This window comes from Apteryx mantelli, chromosome 1 (genome assembly GCF_036417845.1).
Source record: "Apteryx mantelli isolate bAptMan1 chromosome 1, bAptMan1.hap1, whole genome shotgun sequence".
NCBI lineage: Eukaryota > Metazoa > Chordata > Aves > Apterygiformes > Apterygidae > Apteryx > Apteryx mantelli.
Genome location: NC_089978.1, coordinates 17,126,136 through 17,150,853, shown reverse-complemented (window position 1 = coordinate 17,150,853; position 24,718 = coordinate 17,126,136). Strand labels below are relative to the sequence as shown.

Sequence of the window (24,718 nt, the reverse complement as noted above, 5' to 3'; positions counted from 1 at the left end):
AAATATCTTATACTAATAAGAAATAAAAAGTATTTCAGGGATTTGAAATTACGACAGTCAGTGCTTTTTATATATGACTCAACTATTGCATTATAATGGATGATCTTCCATCTCAACACCATTCAAACTGCAAAACTTCAGAAGTACTGGAAATGTAAGTCCAGCCATATTATCTTGACAGTTTACAAGTCCATTTTTGAGGTTCCTCTTCTGCCACATCAAAAACAACTTTTGCTACTTACCTTTAAGGTCTTTCACAATTTAGATCCTTCCCCCTCTGTTAATCCCACTTCTGTCTAGCATTCTGCAATCTGTTCCATTTGTCTGACTAATATTACTGTTTTATTTTACCTGCTTGCTTACTTCTTTCCAAAATACATTTTTCACATTTTTGGTTGTGTGTAGAACTCTGTCACTGAACTGATTGCACAGCAATGCTCTTAAGTCCTTGAAAATCTCTTCAGAAGATCTATCTGTATTGCAAGTTACATTAAACTGCCTAACAGTAATGAATACAGAAACAATCTGATGGCAGTTCATGAATAGCTATTGTCCTTTTTTCTTTAATGAAAAAATTGAAGCCCCTAAATTATATATTTAGTTAATAAAATATGTAAGCCTACATCTCTAATGCTAGTGCCACCTTATCACTTTGTTTTGCATGACAAATTCTACCTTGTCCCTATATAAGGCAGAGGGTAACTTTTAGAACTACAGTGTCCCCTCCAATAAGACACTCACAGTTCATCTTCCATATACATACTGCAATTAACTGCCAAAAGCTAAAGCAAGGCTTTGGTGTGCTGTATTAATTAAGATTATTCTGAGTTTAATAAGACCCAAGTAATGGATATGATAGATCTCAGAGTCAGAGGAAACAGACATATTAGAACACACAGATAATCATAATACTGAATGACTCCAAATCAGGTATGTTTCTAAAGACATTAAAAATTGTATTATATTCCAACAGTCTCACAAAAAAGACATAAAATATGAAAAGACCTTTTGAGACACAATTTACAAAATCCCAAACCTAAAGGTTTTTAAATAGTCAATAACGTTAAATGACATTATCTTTTTTTTTCAGAAAGTTTAAATTTTAAACAAAATGCTGCAGTTTAAAACTTGCACAAAACCATCCTTTCTTAATTACTGTAGTGCTAAAGAATCCATTAAAAGAATCTGACAGATCCTTTATTATATTTAAAATCACTATGCAGCATAAGCATAGTAACCATAACTTTGTAGCCATAATTTACAAGAACAAAAATAGCAAATCCATTTACAGCATTTTTTCCAAATTCTAACACTTAGGAATTCCATAAGAACTATAAAATAAAATATAAACATTGTAAGAGAAAAGAAGATTTTACTGTTGTGTGGAAACGCTCCAGTGAAAAACTAACTTACCTAGAGCTTTACATGCAAAAAGAGCCATGGCACTCTGTAGTCTGTCTGGTCTGACAGCTTGGACCACAAGTACCTTAAAATAAAATATATTCAGGGAAAGTGAGCATATAAAAGTATATTGTGACTATAAAAAAGCAAGACTCTTCCAAAACACTCTAAATTCTTTAAACTTCTCCATAGAACAAACTTATCTTCTCTGAATATATAAAGCTATCTGACCTTCCTTTCCAAGTTAATCTAAAATAATTGTGCTTTTGCAAGTAGTCTGTCTTACGAATAGAATCAGAAGACAGTTCTACACCTAATGTCTATTTGTAAAATGGAACTGTTTCTACCATGTCCTAGGAAAAAAGTATATACTATGTTGGTAGCTAGAATGATAGAAAGCAAACTTAGCTTTATACTGCTCATCTATAATTTATACCGGTATTTAGGCAGTAACATCTTACCTGAAATACTAATGACCCTGTTTTTAGTGATGTAATACAGTCAAAAAAATCAATTCTGAAAGTACTTCCTTTGTTTAAGAGCATCTTAAGAGTTTTATAACACTTCTAACATTTTCTAACATTTTTTTTCTGAGACAGTCTGTCTTATGTTTATGCTACTCGAAAGACTACAGAACATGAGCAGCTGATCATTTCTGATACAGAATAAATTAACAATTCTCCTACTAGCTATCTCATTTTCAGTTACCTTCCTGTATATGTTGAGTGCAGGCAACTGGAGGCAACTAATTCTTTTTCAGTAGAGATAATTTGTTAAAATCACTGGCCCCTTCTCTTACCCCCTCACTTACAGATCTGTAAAACACAATTCGAACCTACCACCACATTCCAGTTCCCAAGTCTGTAATTATTTTTTGTTAATTTTGGAGGATACCAGTGCTTTAATTAAATTTTTAAGAAAGCACTACTTTTTAAGCTTGAGATTAAGTCTGCACTGCTTTTAAGTTTAACATACAGTTTGAAAGTAACTTATCACTGGCACATAAATCTAGATAAACATGTAAAAATTTTGATGATGACACACTGCACATGTTAAGAGTTGCTGTTCTGCATTTCATCAAATTAAATACGATTCAGATTACTTCTTTGCAAAATGGTCTGTTCCTAATTTCCGTGCATGGTATTTTAGAAATTATTCTTTTTTTTCCCCACAAAAACTGCTAAACAGAGCGCCCCTAAGAGCTAACCAGCATGAAACCGCATGGTCTTATGCCCCATCCCCTTCCTTGGATACGGACGGCCTTAATTTTATTTGAAGCTGCTTCAAGTGAAGATCACAACACCTTTTGAAGGTAAGTAACTACAACCTTTCCTCCATAAACACAAGAGGGATGACATTTTTCTCTTCCAGAGGAGAATGATCCTTGGCTGGAAGAAGGAACCTCCCTCCCCAATATTTTAGGGAGTTCTTTAATCACTAAGCTTTCAGAAAGAGCAGTATTTCATGACTAATATTTAAGCAGTGATGACTACAGCATTTTGTGGTTTTCAGGCAGATATGTAAGTTTATGTGCATTTATTGCACATTAGCACATACTGCACATAATATGTGCATTTAATGATAAACTAAATTAATGATGCTCAACAAGCAGAGAAATTCAGCAGTAACAAAGCAACCATGAAAGAATTTTAATTCCTATTCATAAAATTAAATCTGTGAATATTAATAAGGAGCTTGTTATCTTGCAGGGTATGCAAGTTGCAACTGAGCGTACCCTGCACAATACACCAACACAAAAAAGACTCAGATAAGAGAGAACTAAATTTATATTGCAGAAAAAAAATCCTTAAATTAAATAAACTATTCAAGCTATAAGACAATGTAGATATTATTACTGCTTAAAATTCAACCAGCCTGAAGCCTAAATTCCTAAGATGTAAAATTTATTTCAATTTTTCAATGATGCAATCATAAATATTTTAAAATAATTTAGTATAAAAATACTACCTGCTGAAATAAAGAAATTCTGTTAACAACAGAAGATGGAAAGTCTTGTTCACACACAGAGCTCTGAGAAAAAGTGCGCCACAGATCTTCATCTTCAAAACAAAGTGTCTGGTAGAGAGCAGGGAGAGAAATCTACAAAGCAAATAGTACATATTTAATAATAAAGAACAGCCATTTGGACATAGAATAATTTAAGTAATTAACAAATACAACTATGACTCTACTCATGGAAATACTTATACATACCATATAACTCTTTATTAAAATTGATCATCAGAGGCAAAGAATAAAGGATAGGATTTAAAATTAACCACTTGTCTATTCCCTACAAATGCTAAGCCTGTATTTTCTCTGTACTTTTGTTTTTAAACTTTTAGGCTCTTTGTTTTAAAACTTTGGGCTCTCTTCCTTCAATCATGACTGTGTTCTTTCTCTCTCAGTACTTAGTATTAATTGACCCAGTTGCTCGTTTCTTTTTTACTCCTAACAACCATGCTTGCTACACCATTATTGCAATTGTTCCTGATCCCTAGTGAAGAGAAATGAAAAATAATCATCTCTGGGTTTAGCAGCACAAGTCTTTGCCCAAGACCAAGGCTCTTCCTTCTTGCTGCTGAGGTATCTGCAGGAGGCAAAAAGCCTAAGACAGAATTTCAGGGATTTATATTTTCACTTAGTTCTGCTCAGATCAGGGGACTTCAACACAGACTGTTGCAGGATGAATTAAAGCAAAATATTGGTTAGTTTTAATATGAAATTAGTTGATCCAAGAAATTTCAAACTCTGAAATGCCTCTAAGTAAGGCACGGAAATCTGATAATTAGAAAACTAGTTTCCCAGTTAACTGTCTATGGCATTTAATTCAATACAAAGTAGTTTGTGAAAAAGCACTACATAACAGAAACCTGCAACTTAAACATTCTTTGCAATTTTTCTCTCTGTATATTTTTCTATCTATAGAAGTCATAATACCTTGAATAGGCTTAAAATATTTCCTAATCTTAGTAAAATAACAGGTTCATTCACATGCATTAAAATACGTTGTTATATAGGGTAAAGAACCACATAAAAAGGCTCAGAAAACTGGGATGAAATAAAAATAACAAGTTGGTATTTTTTCAAGTGGGTACATATTAGGTTTCTGGGAGATATAACAAATAAAATAACAAAATGCTTTCATCTGACAAATACATATTTGAGTTTTCAAATCCAAATTATTATTTGCTAAAACCAAAGACCTTTTAAGCTAAATTCAAACCATAATGAGATCTTTACCTTCAAAGATGCTATTGCCCAGGCTCGCTCCTGTTCTATCCAAGAGGGAAGCTGGTCACGAACATTTCTTTGTGAATCCTTATTAAAGTAAGTTATACATTATATGCATAAGTTATACAAATTTTACTGAAACTCAAATTAACACTGTGAGCAGTAGTAAGATTGCAAAAACAGGGCAACTAATAAAAATCTTTACAGGAATCTTTCCATGTTCTTTTACTAAATGAATAAATGAAATAACAAAACAAAAGCTACCAATAATTTAAATGTGAAATACATTGTTCCCATCAACATTTGCTTAATTATTTGAGCCTTAAAATATTTTATCATTTAGAGTATCAGTATTTCACATTCACACTCTAAGTAGATTTCTCTTCTATTAAAAACAAGTGATTCAAATGGTTGGCTATTTGCATATGCACTCCAAGCAACTGACTTCAAAAATTATTCCATTGCACATGTTCACAGTCATGAACAGGTTCTTCACACAAAGGGCAGTTCTCAATAATTGACCAGACAAAGCATCACTCCTAGACACCTCTGCACTGGCAAAGTTTGGCCACAGCTCTATGTTTCTTCTTGGATGTCAGGGATGGAAGAAATTCTGAGGATGAACAACAGAGCTCAATCTTTGCCTCTCCTCTTCTCTCATTTGGTGTCAGGCTAGCTCATTTCCATCAGTCTTTGCTACAGTTTTCATTATTCCTGACTACTTTTTACCTTTAGCCTTCCTCAAATATGTATCAGTGTATCTTATATATCCGGTGGTACAAGACAATTACCAGTGTGAGTGCCTTGTTTACAGAACATCTATGATATCAACTATTTTAACCTGCACACTGGCAGAAATGGTAAGTCACTTAAAGCAGAATGAATTACTCCTTTTCTCTTAATTAGGCAGCTGGCTGATAAAAAGACCCTCAAATGCCCAGATTCTCTAGCCTTTAGATGACCCTACAGGTTTTGAGTCTCCATGTGAACATATAAAAGTCAACTGTATACAATCTTTATATATATTTATATATATATATATAAAATCTTTATAATTCAACTAGATGTCAGTGGACTTGTCATCTTTTTTTGAACCTTTTCCAGTTCTGCTCTATCCTTTTGGAGAAGAGTGAGATCAGGTGATGGGATGCACTGTTGACTCATACAGTGGCATCTTCCTTTGTAATAATTCTTAATATTTCAGCTCTTTTGTCATCTGCTACTGAACATTGGCCTGACATTTTCATGAAATATTCAGTTCTAACCTTAAGATCTTATTTCAGATTGGTAGAAAACAGTTCAGAACCCAACATCTAAATTTTTTTTTTGATGTACATCAGTTAATATTTATCTGCATTGAATTTCATCTGTCACTGTATTTACCAAGCACTCCGTACTGTCAAATCCGCCTAGACTTTGTAGTTTGCTCACCTATTTACCACCCTAAACAACTTGTATCATCATCAAACTTTTCATCATCCTTTTCCATTGGAAGGTTATTTTTAAAGCACACAGTTTCAATAGAATTGAGGGACACTTGGAAAACTACAGAATGATCAGGCAGGCATGCAACAGATGCTTTTTAAGCTAGCTTTGTCACCTAAGAAAATACATAACTACATCTCCAGATGCAGAACTCTGAGGCTGGGGAAAGAAGCATGACAAAGTTTGGAAACTTTGGATAATCTCATGAATCCCTACAAAAAGTATAACACATATATGATATTGGGAGAAAGAGGGACTTGGAAATGCTGATTTTAATTATATAAGAGGGCTTTAAAAATCTGTTAAATTTACAGTTGAAAACATGTATTGCAATCCCATTAACAGCAACAAAGAAGCAGTAAAGGCAAAAAGTTATGAATATTAGAAAATGAGTTGGCATGTTCAAAGAGTTTTAAAATATTTATATTACTATGTAAAAAGTTATTTGTCCCTTTACTGTATGAATACAATTAATAAAACAATATAGTAAATACAAAGGCATAACTTTTCAGGATTTAATTAATATACTCCTTGTTTCAATATATACAAGCAAATGTAGCTTACTGATTTTCTTAGGGTATCTCCAATGATCACACCTGTAAAAGTGTCCCATTCCTAGAGGGAATAAATAAACAACTCAGAGAAGCCACAGGACATCTTAAAGAACAAAGATTAATATATAGTAACATGTAGGCAAAACAAAAGGAATTCAGAAGATAAGCAAAATAAAGCTTAGATTCTGAGAGTTTTAAGACATTTTTTAAACTCTAGGTAATATTAACAGTATGCAATTCTTTTTGCAGAATCCAAGCTAAATGACTGGAGTACTTCATAAGAAAAGAGACAAAAAGAGAAACCCCATCCTTTCTCAGTAGCCACAGCTCCCACCCAGTCACACAACAACAGACTAGCAAGAAGTAATATACTTGGCTGGCGAGGATACACATACTGACTGAGTAACAGCAGGTCACGTAAAACAGTTAACTACTGAGTTCATGTTTCAATATTGTTTCATGTTACAGTACCCAAAAGATACAATTACTAGAACAGAAGGAATATTTACTGCAATAGATTGATATTACGAATACTTTGGTTTCATTAAGAAAGGGGAAATGTATGTTAAAGATATGTACAATTAAATCTTTTAGACTTGGTGTATGCATCCAGGAAGAGAGCTTTTAATCATTTAAGATAGTTCAGGTAAGTATTTTAAAACATGCTACAAATGACAAAATCCTATATTTGGAGGTGGCAAAAAATATACAAAAAAATTAACAAGATAGAAATTTTACATAATCATTATAATTAATTCTAGATATAAGAGTAATTTTTAAAAATCTTTATTGTTAAAGGTAATAGTAACTTTCCAAATGAAAAAAGTCAATCAGCTATTACTACTGTGATGTAGACCACAGCAGAGTTTTTTGCACCCATCAGTCTAGTTAAGTCTTGACACAGTTCTTTCAATTATGAACTGAAAATTCTCTTCCAAGTATAAAGAAATGCTCAAGCACAAAAAAATGAATGAAGGCTCTCTGGTTCTAAAACCAGAAACTCTGTAATATTTTTATGAAGAACAGCAAGGGCAGAATATATACAGACGTATATAGCTACATCAAAAATCTACACACATTGATTCAGAAAGAGAATTTCTCCACTAAGAGCCAAGGCATTCTACAATAGGTACACTGAATTGTACCATAAAATTTTTCATCACTATGGATAAACACGGGGGGTAGAACTCTTCTGCGATAAGGACTTCTACAAAATTCTCTAGCAGCATGGTAAGTGACTTCTCATGTCACCATGTTAAAAGTTTTAAAAGACATAGCTTTAAAAGAATAACTACTTCATCTTCATTGCCCTCAATACACAATTTGCACGAGCCCTCTTTTCCCACTGATCTAATTAAAATAATTTCTATTTTTAGAGAAGAGAAATATTGATATTATTTGCTTGTTTTAATTCTTGAGTATTCAGATATTGCAGGAATGTGCATCAGATGTAACCTAGATTAAGCTGGTTAAGAACTCTAACAGCTAATGGAAATGCATGTTAAACAGTAGGAATCAATACATAAAGCAGTGCTCACAAATACTTAAGTAAGTCTATGCAGCCAGGCTTTAATTTAGTCAGAAAACTATTTGCCAGTTTCTGCCTTAATGAGTTTTCAAACTCAAGGATGAAAAAGATAAAGCAGGATACTTTCAGAAGCTGAAAAAAAGTAAAATATATGAGTTAGGGAAGTTCTAATAATGAAGAGTAGCCAGTGCGTGCCTCTACTAATGAGATTCATCTGAGTTATCTTTATCAAGCAGCTTCATTGCAGAAAGACTGGGGGATTTCACTTAGTCAATCCATACATCTGCCATAAAACTACACTGCATTAATAACATCAAAAAGTTTCAATCAACTTTTCTTAAATATTTTACCTTAATCCCATATCCTTCATATTATCAAGTTCCATTGCTTCCTTCAAATTATCTGATTTTTATCTTCTTCGCTATATTGGGCTCTATTCTAACCAGTTGACACCTACTGCCATTTGATATCCCGTCTGCCCTCCAGCTTCTATTACAGAAAATTATGAGTATCCTGTAGGCTGTATCTCTCCATCCCATGCTGGTATTTTGGATACTCAAAGGTGTCTTGGCTTGCACTAATCAGCCATACTTAAGCGATTGTATTGAGTCAATAGTACATATATTCCACTGCAGGCAGAATTTATAGAATTAATTTCATTATATTGTAGACTATTTCATTATATTGTCAACTAAAACATTGGCATCTATACCTGAGCCAGCTAATCTGGACTACCTGTAAACACAGTGGAGAGAAGTAAGCAATTTTAGGGGATAATCATCTGACCTATTTTAGAAAACTCATTTATGATGAAATTAATTGCTTCCTTGAAGTGTCTGTTTTTTTCTGTTTCTGATAAGACAGTCTAGGGTAAACAGTCCAGATTAATTTTATCTCAGTTACCAATTCTGACTGCTCACCACCCCCAAAAGCACCATCTTACTGGAGACAGCAAATTCACTGTGGACTAATTTGAGCAAAAGTATTATCTAACACCCAAAGAGAGGAGCATACTATTACTGAGAAGTGCACTGCACTACGGAAATAGGAGTTAGCAGTACCTAAGCTCTGCTGCAGTTTTGTTGTGAGTAGGGTAGCCTCTAAACACAGCTAAATACTGTATTGCAGTGGTCTGGAACCAAACCCACAATATCTCTGAGGTATGCCCGTAGCCCATAAATTAGTAATTTTCAGATTAGGCTTTATTCAGACCAATGTCAAATAGAAATGTCATGTGGCATTTCCCTTCTTTTTATGAATAAGCTAATAATACAAGACCTGCCTGAAAATGGGAGAGACAGCCATTTTCTACTAAATGAGGTTTGAATCTATACCAAACATATCCTACACTACTATCCATAATATAAACCATTCCAGGATGAGATCACCATTCCAGTCAAAGATGGGCCACTGTGGTGCAAAGAATGCAGTATTCATGTGGCTGGAGAAAAAACATTCAAAAAGGACATTGTCTGATTACTGGCCCAAGGATTTCTTCAGTATTAAGCACTGAAGAATCATTGGATGAAATGCACAAAAAATAACCTCACTACTTCACCTTCCAGGAAGATCATTTGTCCTAAGTGTCTACAACAGTGGGTTGCAGAATCAGACTCTTACCTAATTTCTCCCTAGACCTTGCAACCTTTTCTGCATTTCAACACCAAGGCAGGATGTGCAAACAACCCTCAGTCAAAATGAAACAGAAGTGTATCCATCACTTTATTTATGGAAGAATGTTTATATTTTACCAAAATGATGGATAAATGTCTAGCCACATGATGGGGGGAAGCACCGATATGGTGCCTGCAAAAAACTGCAAGAGCCCTCCATAAAGAGATTAGATGGTCTGTCCCAATGGAAGGACAGGTCACACAAGCATCTTTTTCAGATCCCTATTTGAAAAGCAACCTTTTACCCACCTTTCTCATAGTAATCTTCAACTTTGAACCTAATAAATACAATTTTAACATCCAAACTTTTTGTAAAAATAACTATCATAAGGAAATACAAGCACATAAATCTCAAATCATGAGTCCTATTTTCACTGAAAAGGACTTTTCATCCAATTATTTACTCTTCATGTTAAGTTTAAGTAAATCACTTCAGGAATTTTCTTCTCTATCACTTACATTCTCTTGAAAGAATTCAGGGTGCATTCCTCGTACAAAATGGAGAGCAAACATTAGCTGGTCAGCCTGAAATAAAAACAGAAAAAGTGTATTTATATATTCATCACATGTCACTTTTCTCCTTTTCCTATGAGTGAAGTTAACTAACAAAATTTCACTAATTAAACACCTCCAATTCCATAGTAAAGGCTTAGTGACACATATCCTGATTCAAAATTGCTGCATACCTCTGAAACCTAGAGACAAATGCTAACCCAAACCCCCACATCTAACTACATCTAAATTAGGGGGAAGAAGAAAAAATGGGTATTTGTAATAAACCAAAAATACGAAACAAAATCCATTATTTTTGAAATCATAGACAGGAAATGCTTGAAATCAACTCAGCTGCTACAGAAGACAGAATTGGGGAAAACAGCAGTCACACTATGACTCATTCTTAGGTCTGTTACATCACTTGAATTTCAACCAGTCTCTGAGCACTGCAGCAATAAACCATGAATAAGGTAAACATTCAAGACAATATTTTCAAAAGCAGTAGTTAAAATTGGGGTTCTTATGGCCATACACAGAAACATGCTTGTCCAAAGCACCTGCTGGTAAGCACAGATCACCATCAGTGTGAAACACTGAAAGTCAGCATTTTGGAAAATCAGTAATACTCAGAAGCCTAGTTTGAGGCCTCCATTTTTCACTTTGGTCTGCAATCTGGAAGATATATTTTACTTAACAATACATAACCTATTTTGTTTTATCGGAGTGGAAAGTAAACATAAGGAAGCTGATATGTCTTCTTTTCTTTTCATGAAGGTGAAACACAACTAAAAAAAATAAAGCCCAGGGAAAAGGGAAAAACAGAAGGAAAGCAACAGTTCATGGCATTATGTTAAATCTGCAAAGCTTAGGCACCTCAGGCAGCTGATGAACTCAACACTCCTGCACTCCTGTAGAAATTAAATCTGTTCTTGGCTTCAGATAGATAACATTGTCTGAATTTACCACAGTGTGGTTTCCCACATACACATCTTTTGTGTACCTAAAAATGAAAGTCTCATTGTCCATAGCTCAAAAGCATCTACTTTCTCCATGTGATCTTTAAAATGAAAGTGCAAGAGTGTGCACTCACCAATTCCCAAGTCTCTTGTCAGCTATAAGACCAAATCTCATAGGTTCCTGCATAGGAATGATCATCCTCATGTTATGATGGCTCTGCCACCAAAATGAAAATGAATTCACATACTTATCCCTGGTTAACACTTAGAACACAGATCTCAAGGGATCTAGAGACAATCTAGAAGTACTGCTATCCTGGATCCAGAGGTGCACTCTAGCAGACAGTCTGCTAGTGTCATAATGATGTCAATTAACATGACAGCAAGAGTAAGAAATGAAACAGATTCTGGCACATACAGTTTAACACTATTTGATTGTTGAAAACTCACAACTTGTATTAAAATACAGATCTTGGTTTTCACTGTAACTGTGATAGTATGACTAATCCTGTGAAATTCCATCCATTACTTAATGATCAATGTCCAGTGGTGACTTCAAACTTTTAGTTGCAGAACAAACCTTGAGGGTCCTACAGAAATAACATACCTTCATTGCCTTGATGAAGAAGACTAGTAAGGTCTGCTGTCAGGCTTCCCAGGCCCCTGAGCCTAGTGGCTAACTTTGGAGGATGGAACATTTCATAGTAGAAGATCAAGTTAGGTACAATCCCAGTCTCTAGGAAGGCTATGGAGAAAATTCTTCTGGAAGCCACTGTCAGGGCCCAGAGCACACCCCCCTTCTAGGATTTTAGTTGGTTAAGTTAAAAAAGTTTAGTTGACTGAGTCCAAGGTCAGCTACGTGGGACCTAAGAGCTGTTGTGAAGAAAGCTGGAAGCGAGGACCTGCTCCTCCTTTTCCCTGGGAACTTCTAATTGAGGCTTTACCACTGGTCCCCACCTGTGCTACATCACAGCTGTGTAGCAGCTGTATCTGCACCTGGCCTTGTACCTCTGCAATTCTGACTCTGACCTGGACTTACTGGCTTGGCTTCCTGGCTTGGCCTTGGACCTGTGTGTCACTAAGGACTTTCTGAGTGATCCCTGGACTGTGTCTGACCCTGACCACTATTTCTGGTCCTGATCCTGACCCAGACTTGCTGCTCTGCTTCCCGGTTCCTGGTTGGTGAGGTGACTACTCATGCCTGCCTTATTATCGTGCTCTGCTCCTGGCCTACCTTCTCTTGTGGAGCAGCTGGCCCTCACTGCTCCAACAGCCATATTCCAGCACATGAAAAACAAGAAAGTGACAGGAAATGTCTGGAATGGATTTACCAAGACCAAATCATGCCTAACTAACCTGAATGTCTTCTACAATGAGATGGCTGGCTCTGTGGTCAAGGGGAGAACAGTGAATGTAATTTTACCTTGACCTTAGCAAGGCTTTCAGCATGGTCTCCCATAGTAGACTTGTAATTAAGTTGGAGAGCTATGGGTTACAAATGGGTGGAAAATTAGCTAGTCCACTAGGCTCAACGGATTGTGAACAACAGGCCAAGGTTCAACTGATGGCCAGTTATGACTGGCATTACCCAGGGGTCAATGGTTGGGCCAATACTGTTGAACATTTTCATTAACAGACAGGGACAGAATGCACTCTTAGCAAATATACAAACAAAACAAAATTGGGGAAGGAGCAGTTACATTGGTGGAGAGGGCTATTCAGAGGGACCTCAACAGGTTGAAAAAATGGACTAAGAGAAACCTTCTGAAGTACAACAAAGGCAAATACCAAGTCTTGCACCTGGGACAGAATAGCTCCTTGTGGACAGTAAATTGAACAAGAGTCAACAGTGCTCTTTTGCAGTGATGAAGCCCAACCACAAAGTAGGCTGCATTAAGAAGATGGTAGACAGCATGTTGAGGAAAGTGATTTTTCCCCTCTGTTCAGAACTTTCGAGACTGCATCTGGAGTACTATGCCCAGATCTGGGATCCCCAGCTGAAGACAGACAGACGCTCTGGAGCAGGGCAAGTGGAAGGCCACCAAGATGATTGGGGGCTGGAGTACATGATGTATGATCACAGGCTGAGAGAGCTAGGTTTGCTCCACCTGAGGAAGAGAAGTCTAGGGGAGACGCTGTTGCTTTCTACAACTATCTAACAGGTGGTTATAGAGAAGATAGAGCCAGACTCTTCTCATAGGAGCACAGTGAAAGAACAAGAGGCAACAGGCACAAGTTGCAGGGGGAAAGTCAAACTGAATAATAGGAAAAAATTACTCCCAGTGAGATTAGTGAAGCATTAGAGCAGATTGCCTATGGATTCTCCATCCTTGGAGATATTTATAACTCAACTGGATATAGCACTGAGCACTCTCCTCTAAATTCAAGGTTGGACCTAACTTCAAAGTTGCCCCTGCTTTGAGTAAGGTTAGTGCCAGATAATATCCAGAGAACCTTTAGAACCCTTCCAAACTATATTATTCTATAATTCTTTGATTTTCCTCATACAAACATAATTTTACAAAATCACTCTTACAGTCCAATTATAAATGTATTCCAACTCCAAGCACATATTTCTTTGGTGTTTTTCTGTCATAAAAGAGGAGATATTTTCTGTGATAAGCATGAAAACACAACATAGAACAGAAACATGGAGAAAGAACATTAAAGATGTTCAACATCTTTGGGAGGTTTTGTCATGTGCAGTAAAACTAACTTCAACTGCATCTGTACTTCTAGTATCACCTGCTGACTAGGTTCCAGGATTATGGTTGACTGGGTAGATGGACACAAGTAACCAATTGTGAGGGACCATCTAGAGACCATATCCTCCCGCCTACTTTCAATAGCCCTTGAGATGACTGATTTTAGGAAATACCAAGAGGCTATACATAACTTGACTCATCTGGGCCACACCCACTTTTAGGGAAGGGTTCCATCTGGAATCACTCACCTTCACATCATAAGTTAATAAGCTTATGATGGCTACTTCTCATGTTATGTGCCACCCCTAGAAATAAAAGAACTAGAAAGCTTACAGATCCTGACCAATGGCCTGAACCAGGAGATACATAGAAATAACTGGCAGGTCTTGAAGAAGTGGTGTGGACTGACAATTTTTTCCATTTTTTAATCCAATACTGCCCATAACTAGATCAAAGAATTTGGAATCTCCAAACTTCTTGAATATGTGATGACAGCCACACAACCGCTTGGGATCCTCTGTACCTGTATGGATATGTATATATAAAGCTGTAGTCTGCTGTTTTAAATAATTATGGTTTATTAACTCTATTGATTGCAAAACCATACTGTACAAAGTATCCTCAAGGATACAATTAACATAAGTAAAAGGCATTAGATTTTATCATTGCATGTATTTACTATTGTTTTTGTTACTAGCGAAGTACTGGAGGACAAATAAGCCCCAAAGACGAATCTGGGTCAAACTGTGCTAAACACTAAAGCTGTGTTTTTACTGGTAAATAAAATACGCCGTGAGCATTATATAACACTGTGAATAACTGCCATGGCCTAAGTCCACACTATTAAACTCTCAAACAGGGTCTGCAAACGCATCCAAATCCAAACCATCTATTAGAATGGTATCTGGATGATTTATCCCCCAAAACATGAATCCAAATTGTTTAGAAGAACGCTAATTGGTCCATACCAAACCTATGTCAGGGATCATTCTGACAAATTAACAGTACAGATGCTCTAGTTCCAGTGCTCAGGACTACTTCTTGGCACCATTTCACTTACTAGCATTGATGAAGCCTATATAAACGCACACACACAAACATAAATATTAACCACAGGCAAATAAAAACATCTTTCCCAAGTCTAATACATGTCAATAATATGCTTAAAAGGAATAAACTAGTATGAGCTGTACAATTTATGAAGACACTCCTATAGGCCTCAGCATTACAACAACAATTACAAATCAGCGTGGATAAAAGGCAAAATTAGTCATAGACTGATGATGGGACGAGCAGCTTATTTGTTCTCTCAAAAGTCCCTTGTTAGAACATGATATTAATCTAGGTGGACCATTGGTCTGCATGGTATTCTTACATTTTTAATATCTTCTAAATTCCAATCTGATCATTCACATTAAAAATCATTCCTACCGGAAATCTCCTATCTGCACTTTGCTTTTGAAATCTTTCATCTTTTCCAGTATATAAAAATAGCTTGCCTTCCAGTATTCAAAAGATGTGATGACTTATTGGAAGGCTTCACAGACTCATGACTTCAAACACAGACATTAAATTATCAGGAATTTGCCTTTTTCCAGTTTCATGAAAATCCATCTGAAGTTTGACAAGCCATAGTCTTTAGCAATACCACTATTTTTGCATCCTCAACATAGTGTAGTTAGATTTTTGGGGATAAAATCGCCCAAAATTTCTCCATTCTCACTAATCAAACTCCAGACTTGTATGATTTCTACTACTGCCCAAATGATCTATGCAGAAGACCTACTGCGTATTCTTCAGCTTGCTGCTAATGAGACAAACCCCTCCTGTTATGGCTGTTCTATGTGAAAGCAGGAATTAAAATTGAAAGTGAGAGGCATATCCTATCCTAGGCTTTCACCAAGACAGCAAGAAGCCATCTAATTTGAATGCTGAGCAAACAAGAAATACTCTAAGAACATTATATGGCGGAACAGGGGAACAGATGGAGAAAAATACACCAGCAGGTAGAAATTTGGGGAAGGAGGTGAAAAGAAGAAAGAGAGTAGTTCCATGTTATTTTGGTTTCCTTTTGAAAAAAAGAAACACATAATCACACAAAACTTCATCATGACTGCTAGGTCAAACACTCTTACTTAGGAAATGCTAGAAATAAGACTGAACAGAATGAAGACTGCTCAGAAGACTGAGAAACCTGGGACATGCTAAATAACCAGAATGAGAGAGAGATGAGGAGCCAGAGGTCAAACAGAGATAGGTCTAGACTGAGAATAGTCTTTGTTCATTAAAAAATTGCACTGCAGAGAAAGGTGCACAAGCAATCTTAATCTGTCATACCTTAATTTTCAATGATCAATTTTACATGTTTAATTATTGCATTTGTAATTTTTTGGCATGTATTATGTATGTACTGACACAATATTGCTTATCTGAAGTAGACCAAGTTTTGGTTGTTGAACGAATAGTTTCAAACCCAGTGCACCATATAAAAGCCAGGAAAAATAGAATCTTACCTTAAACAAGCAACGACAAATGTATTCATAGACCATATGCTTCAATGAGCCAATAAGGGACTTGATTCTTTCTTCAGTATTACCTGAATTCTAAAAATAAAGTTTGGACTTAAAAAATCATCTGAAATAAAAAATCATTTGAGGTACCATTTTTTCATTGGTTCATTTTTAATGAAAAATTACTAGAATGACACAAAACCTGGACTCTGTGTGGCACCCATTATTTCTGAAAACATGAATTTTTCTACTGAGCTCACCTGCAGCTCCCAATGAGAAGATGAGAAGTTTATACTCAAGCATTAAGAAGTCAACATTTTGACCTTGAACATTATGTCTTTAAAAAACATACTGAATCTAAAAGACTTAACAGAATCTAAGATAACTATATAGCACCCATGCTTTTTTCGAATGTTCCAAAAGTTATAGAAACTGGACTGAACAAACAATATACAGCCTTTTTTCTGGAGCAGGGAGAGGGAATGGAGGTTTGCATGCCTGCAGAACAAAAAAATGCATTCAAAAGATGTAACAATACACATTTCTGCACGCTGCCCCACCGTATGCTTTATTTCTCTCCTGGAGGTATACATATAGAGGATGTGAGAGGTAAGCATATACAGAATATGATAACAGCTCCTTCTCCAAATTTATTAAATCCTTGGCCTTTCATAGTTTTCACTTGGTAAAAAGTTGCCTATATATTGAATTATTACATTTAATATTATTAAACAGATATATTAAGTAGAGTTACTACACTTTCAGCCAAATTTGGCCCCACTGAACTAGGCACTGCAGAAAATAGTAAATATACTGTCTCCTACAAAGTTTACAGATTAAAAGACTAATTATAAAAGGAGGAGAAAACTAAAAGAAAGATAGGATAAGAGAAGAAAGAATGGGGGGAAAAGGGGTAACAAGAAGTATAAGATATATCAGCAATAAATTCCTTTCTGTCTTGCTGGAATTTGAAGACATGAGTTTATAAAGGAGAGTAATTTGGATTCACGGACTGACTATCTTGACTAACACCTTTCCAATGCTTAAAAGACATTTGGGAAAAATGCAAAAGTGGACAGAGGAGCACAAAAAAAGAAGAAAATGAAGGTAACGACTAGCACAGGCAGAAGTTGATCTTTAAACTGGATAACACAATAGGCATGATGGAAAGAAATGATGAGAGGGTATGAAAGTAAGAACAAGAAGCTAGCATCTTATGTTGTGGAAAAAAAAGAACAGGTCTTTAAAGAGCGCATTTTTATGTAGTCAGAACCATGTTCCTGGCAATGACTACATTAGAGTTGAAGAAAAGTTGTAAGCATGGATACCGGAAAATAAAGGGATTACAGTTATCCAGAGGCGATATGATGAAAGGTTGGTGGAGCACTTTTAAAGTGGAAACAGAGAAAGGATGAATTTTGGAGATCGAAACAAAAAGTTGAACAAAAAGAAGATGCATCATTACTTAGTGTGAATTTTTACTTCTAAATAGCAAGGTGATAAGAGAGAAAATCAAAACTGTGCTTCAGTAAGAAGAATATACTGGCCATTAGAATACTAAAAACTAAAAAGGACAAGAACACAGGCTGCACACATGCTTACAGACTATATAAAACAAATAGATAACATTTTGATCTTCCTTCAAATAACTGAACCATGTAGAAATATAGGTCTTTTCTTATTCTACTCCTTGCTGACAGAATCAGTTTTATTTGCAGATTAGCTCATTACTGAAGGCTTTATTTAAATAAATTGAAGTTATAATCATCTTGGTTTTCCTAATTTGTTTTAACCTTAAACAAATAAAAAGCCTGAAATTACAAATAGGAATTGCTTACTTTTCAGATGGTGCAGCAATTTTATAATTCATATGTAATATAAATAATATAAAAAAATTTATGTTGTATATTCTGAATATCTAAATCACAACAGTTCAGCATCACTACATTTTATATGTTATTCTCTAAAAATGCCCACAGCAACTACTAAATTCTAAAGATCAAAGGAGACTTCTCTTTTCCTGAAACTGTGAATGCAGCAGAAAAATCAAATACCTGTTCACTTTGCAGAGCCCTTTCGAAAAGCCGTAGGAAAGCCGCCAAACTAAAACGGTACATATTATTAATTTTGGACAAGTCAGAAATAATAAAGTACATCTTGCTAGCACTCTCAGCTAAAGGGAGATAGGCATCCCGCTCCTGTGGATAAAAGGAAACAATAATCAAAACCAGTATTTTACTGCCACCTACCGGTTATTGAAAATTTATTCAGCCTATAAAAAAAAAATTGGGATTAATTCCACTGCTTTAGGAAACAGAATCCTTTCAGAATCTTCACAGGGAGGGACATACACTCCAGACATCAACAGTGCCTTTATTATTTTTAGAAAAAAAAAAAAATATATATATATATATATAAAACTTTTAGTAAAAATTTTTTTTAGTAAAAAAAATCTTTAAGTTATTAAGAACATTTTTGAAAGGACTTCTTGGGTCAGTGAGGCTTGTTTCCACCACAGAACATTTCCCAAAACTCAATAGCAAATTTAAAATTTAACAGATAGGAACAAAATGCAAAAATCTGTAATGTGTAACAAAAGCCAGCAAGGTAAAGGAATAGCATCATCAATGCTTTAAACTTTTGCATAGCAAGGGATTTATTAAATAAGAATGTCCATATGAGCCTTGAAAGTCAGCCATATTATTTGCAACAGCAGAAGGCAAAAATAAAACAAAATCAAAACCCACTATATGCCAATAAGACCTTGGCGAAAATTCATGTAATTCAAACAGGCAGACTTCTTTAAATTGTGTAGATATTTAGCATGTGTAAAACAAAGGAATTTAGTTACTGAAAATGCTTACTGTACTTGCATATGTCAAATACCCCTTGCTTCAAAAGAGGAATTTCTCATGTTAGTAATCTTATAAGTCTGTAATTGGGGCAAAATTTTTGGTTCATTGATGTTTATGGCAGAAGTTCCATTAATTCAGTGGAGCCAGGATTTCACCACTTACTTGTCCAACTTTGAAAATCAGACGTGAGTATTCTCATTTTCACACTAAACCCAAAGCAAAGCAGCAGCATAATAACTGAAAATATAACTTGGGCAAATTAAGCAGGAACCAGTTTATTCAACGAAAAACTTTTATTACTCTTTTTACTAGATTCATCTAGTAGTACTCACAGAAAATGGCTATTTTTTAGCAGGAGAACAGCAGCAACACAAGATTATATTTTTTACCTGATCAAGAAAACTCTGAAGTCTGTGAGATTCAGCAAGTGATTCTTGGATGAGTGCACTACTTGCTTTAGTCTGATTCAAAGATTCAATCAGATCCTTATTTTCTAGTATGTTGCCTTGTGATGTTGCAAGTGCCTGTAAAAAAAAAAAAAATACTTATAAAGTTACAGTCAAAAAAACTGTAAATTAACCATTTTGGAAACTGTCATCCTTTCTGGTCTCTACATATTTCTGAATCACTGAATGAATCAAAAGAGCAGGGAAGCAGATGGTAAGTCCACAAACTGAGGTGTACTAAAGAAAGTTGAAAAATGAAACAACCCAACAACAAACTCTCAAAATCCAGAACGCTAAATTCTGAATTAAAAGTTTTCAGTAAGCTTTTGAGAAATGATTTCTATGATCAGAGTCTTATGCACTAACATTATCAAGGTAAATATAAATGTCAGATGAGGGTGTTTTTTCTATGTAACTACCAGTTTAACCTGAAATTGGCTCATCATAACAACTTGTATCCAGCTGTGATGGTGTGCTCTTTCCCTCCCTCCCTCCCTCCCTCCCTCCCTCCCTCCCTCCCTCCCCCCCCCCCCCCCCCCCGTGCATCCCCGCCCCAATGTGCTCTCTCCCCCTCAACCTGACCTCCCCATAAACAGCACATATGTAGGGGCTAATTGAGCATGCGCCAACTAAAGCTCGTCTAGTATGCAAATATGACTATGCCCCTCCCCTCTATAAACAGGGGGCAGCCCAGAGCCCCTTGAGCTCTCCTGCATGGCAGCAGGCTGCACTGCAGAACCTCCTCTTGAGCAGGGATGCCTCTCAAGGTTACTCCTAGAGGCTGAGAGATTCCTTACCCACGACAGATCCTCAGTAAGTCATTAATAGCATGCTGAACTTTTGAGAACTTTGTGAAACTTTGCTGAGTTATATCTCTAATTGATTGTGCATGTAATCCCTTAGACATAAACTGTTGACCAAGTCTGAGACTAGGACTGGATCCAGCCACACCTAGGCTCCTCTCAGAAGGAGTTTAGAAAGCAAGGGGGTCCTTTCTGAACCTCATGACTCAACAGGAGGGTCTCCGTTGTGCACGCATCTGACCCTGTTCTTCATGAAGTAAATAACTGAGTGAATCTTGCCAATCAAACCTCATTAAATCACTCTTATTTACGACTGAACTTTGTTAAGTCACTATCTTACCTCAATAAGCATAGTGCTGCTTCCCTCTTTTGAGTGAAGTGCATCACTCCTTTGCAACACCAGCCAATCATAAACTCAATTTCACTCCAAAAAATTCCAATATGTCCTATATGATTTAGTTCTCATTTTCAACTGAGAAGAACATTCACAATTACAAGTATTCCAGTTTATCAATCAGAGATCCCCTTCAAAATCCTTGTGATTACCCTTCATTTCCTGAGTTCCCCTGTGCAAACACTTTCACTGTAGTTAATCTAATAAGAAATGGGAAAAGCTTGAATAATGCAGTCTTATAACATTTTTACTAACTTTCAGTAAAGACAATTGCTTCAACTGACTTCAGTTGAAACTGAAAACCAAACAAGTTTGATACACATTAGACAGTTACTTTATTATTTTTCTTTCTGAAATTACCTAACAGATATACCTGTAACTACATTAGCTTAATATTTAATGCAATCAAAACATTTTAATAAGCAATATTTGCAAGGACACAGTCAATTTATCTGCACTTCTTAAGCCTTTTTAAACGGCTAGTCACAACTATAGCACTTTTTTTAAAAAGCAAGTGATTAATAGTTCTGTTACTTATTTAGTAGTGTTTTTTAAACTTTTTTTTTTCAAATGCATTAAACAGTTGCTATCCCAACAATTCAAGTATTAGCTTTTACAATGCTAAATCTATTGAAATACTACAAGTTCATGACAGTTGCACCTTTTCTCTCTTATGTCTCCAACAACCCTGGGCAAATAATGTTTTTATTTTCTCAAATCAAAAATTCTGACAGCTCATTATTCCCAATACTTTCATCATCCTCATTTAAACGCATAACAGTATTAAATCTATCTTATTGATCTAACGGATACAACAAAGTTAAATTTATTTTACCTCCAAAAGAGATTCCTCAAGTTTAGCTAACTGTATCTTCTTGTCTTCTTCTTGCTGTAACAGCTTTGTCTTCTGCTCTTCCAAATCAGGTTTTTCGTGCTGAATAGTTATAGCCAAAAGCTAAAAATAGAGCAAATTATTTAACAAGATGGAAAACATTCTAATATTTCATAATATATATTCATTAATTAAATAGCAGTGTATATATCTAACATACGAAAGTAGAGTTCTGAGGCTTTTGCACCAGATATTCAATGTCTTTCAAATGTGTGTAGGCATCCGGGATACCCTACAGTGGAAAATACAACCCAGGAACCACAGTGACTCATGCCCTTGTGGAACAGCAGCTGTCAGCCAAGTTGAGATACTCTAGGGCATCTCAAAAGGCACTAGCTGACTTTATTAAAGACACTGATTCACACCCTTTTATGCCAAGACCTACACCTTCTCACCTCAGCTTGAATCCCACCTGATTTTAAACTTTATTGGTAATCTTTGTATGTGTACATATTGTCATAAAATATAAAAAGAAGTAGGAGATAGAAAGCACAAACTGGGAAACAATGGCAGTGAAGTTCCTTCCAACAAGTCTATGAAAAGTCAAACCCCTCTCAGGCCAACAGAAAGAAAACAAACAAGAAAGAAAATAACAACTTTTTTTTGTATTCAACTTAAAAAGGGTGAAAATTTACTTGCGAATATTGTATGATGCTTCCCTGTCTCCAGCGGAGGGCAGGAAGTCATACAGCTATCTGGGTTCAACATTTTGAATTACATCTTACTTATTAGTGTCTTATTTACTTCCCATTCTAAGCCTTTGTTAGTTTGGAAAAGACATGTTTCATACCAAGTAAAAACATCTTTTTCCTTAATTTTGCATTTTTTTCTATCTGTACTCTACATTTTGTTTCCTAAAAATTATAGATAAAACCTCAAAGCTCCTAGCATTTTGGAGTTCAATTTAGAATCAGTATTGATTTTACCACTTACATTTGTGCTCTAGAAAATATCTCCATGACCATTAACCCAAACTGGGCCATGGGGCTTCTGCCAGAAGCTGGATATATCTATAAATGTCCACTATACATATACTGTTGTTATTCTAAACACCTACCTGTCCTCTTAAACCACTTTCTGTTGTGGTAAAGTTTACTTCAGTAACAATAGAAGAAGCATCAGGTGGAATGTAGGGATTTGGGTTCCTTGTTGATAGAAAAAGACGGAATTCTTCATTATAATCTATCATTTTGTCACCTATTTGTATAGCATAACAGGGTCCTGTAAATAATAAAAATAAATGATAGTAATTCTGACTCAAATATCCTATAATTATCTTAAAATAAATACTATTTGTGTAATATTTTATAACTATTATATATAAAATATTAAACTTATTTATAGATTGTTCATAAAAAATAAATTATAACTTTTTAAGGAATATAACTTTTCCTGCATTGTTAGATAGAAAAAAACAATAGCATGGTACGAGTGTGAGAAAATTAGATAGCAACAAAATATCTACTAGACCAGTCTAGTTTACTTATCCTTATCCAATATAAAAAGCATAAATGACAAAAAATACACTTGATGTAAAGTAATACCAATAAATCTTTGAAATCTTCCAACAATGAAAAGGACAAAACACCACAGGATATGCATTGGAAAACCATCTTACTGTATAAGAATCTTGTCATAACATAAATACATCCATTTACCTTTTCACGTAGTTATATCACCCTATCAACACAATAACTATAAATACATATTGACTAAGATGGCTCAGTATTTTCTGAGTGGGATTCAGACAATCTGTGGGAGGTTGATGCTCCTGTATAACAATAAGCTGCTGTATAATAATAATAATTCTACTAAAGTAATTACTCTATATGATATTTTTATGGAGAAAGATGCACTATAAAACTAAAGATGCTGGACTATCTAGTTATTAGATTAAAAGAGAAATATTTCATTAAGAAATATTCCATAAATCAGTCTTACTGTAAATATGTTACTTCAATTCCATTAGGCAAGAAACAACTCATGTAATTTCTGCTGTCATGGTTTCAGTCTCTGTTTATACCCCCAATATTGTGACATTTTTCAATATGCCTGTCCTAGAACAAAATTATATTTATGGCCTCTCATCACCCTCCTTCCATCATGGAAGATTTCCATTCTAGCTGTGTCGACTAAAAAGAATAAACTCTAACAGCTAGGGGACCAGAGTAAAGTTTTCTCCTCCTTATACTAAAAAAGAAAAAAGAATAGAATTATAACATGAATAGTTTTGAAAACAAAATTCTTTTCCAGAGATGTTTCTGAGGTGGTTGGGTGCTTCTCTGTTTTTAGCTCTAGAAGCAGAAAATCAAAAATGCTCAAAGAATAAATCTCTTGATAAAACACTAGTACAGATGAAAACCATATACCAATTTTGCCTCTGTGCCAAATACCAACATAAATTTTAGGCCTATGTTGTAAAAATGCCAAAAAGAAAATGGAAGCTTTCAAGGACAAAATTATTGCAGTATATAAATTCACATTTTTCTTAACAAGTAACAAAAAGATGTACAGTTGTCACAAGCAAAATAATGCAAAGAGGCCTCTTCCCCCACTACAACTTCCACATTTTGGCAAAGAGAAGAGGGTGCTTGCAAGTGAAGTGACCAAAGAGACTCAAACAGCAACTACTTCTCCCTTTTCAAAAAACAGCTTCTTACTTAGACTTGCACAGACCTAGCACTGACAGACCAAAGAGGCCACCTAAGGTATTATGAGTAAATCCAGTTAATAAAATAGTATATTTTAACTTAATCTGCTTTCTCCAGAGTTATGCAGACATACACA

General features: G+C 35.3%; 1 protein-coding gene across 1 annotated transcript in view; it reads right to left on the bottom strand.

Moving 5' to 3' along the window:
• Window positions 1-24,718, bottom strand: part of DYNC2H1 (dynein cytoplasmic 2 heavy chain 1) — a 200,611-nt gene that overhangs the window by 104,764 nt on the left and 71,129 nt on the right. The window contains exons 66-75 of the mRNA XM_013956014.2: window positions 22,989-23,152; window positions 21,875-21,994; window positions 19,786-19,920; window positions 18,596-18,739; window positions 16,545-16,634; window positions 10,335-10,400; window positions 6,685-6,735; window positions 4,645-4,722; window positions 3,370-3,501; window positions 1,414-1,486 (exon numbers count right to left, since the gene is read on the bottom strand). Of these exons, the coding sequence (XP_013811468.2) occupies window positions 1,414-1,486; window positions 3,370-3,501; window positions 4,645-4,722; window positions 6,685-6,735; window positions 10,335-10,400; window positions 16,545-16,634; window positions 18,596-18,739; window positions 19,786-19,920; window positions 21,875-21,994; window positions 22,989-23,152 (1,053 nt within the window). The remainder of the gene's footprint in view (window positions 1-1,413; window positions 1,487-3,369; window positions 3,502-4,644; window positions 4,723-6,684; window positions 6,736-10,334; window positions 10,401-16,544; window positions 16,635-18,595; window positions 18,740-19,785; window positions 19,921-21,874; window positions 21,995-22,988; window positions 23,153-24,718) is intronic.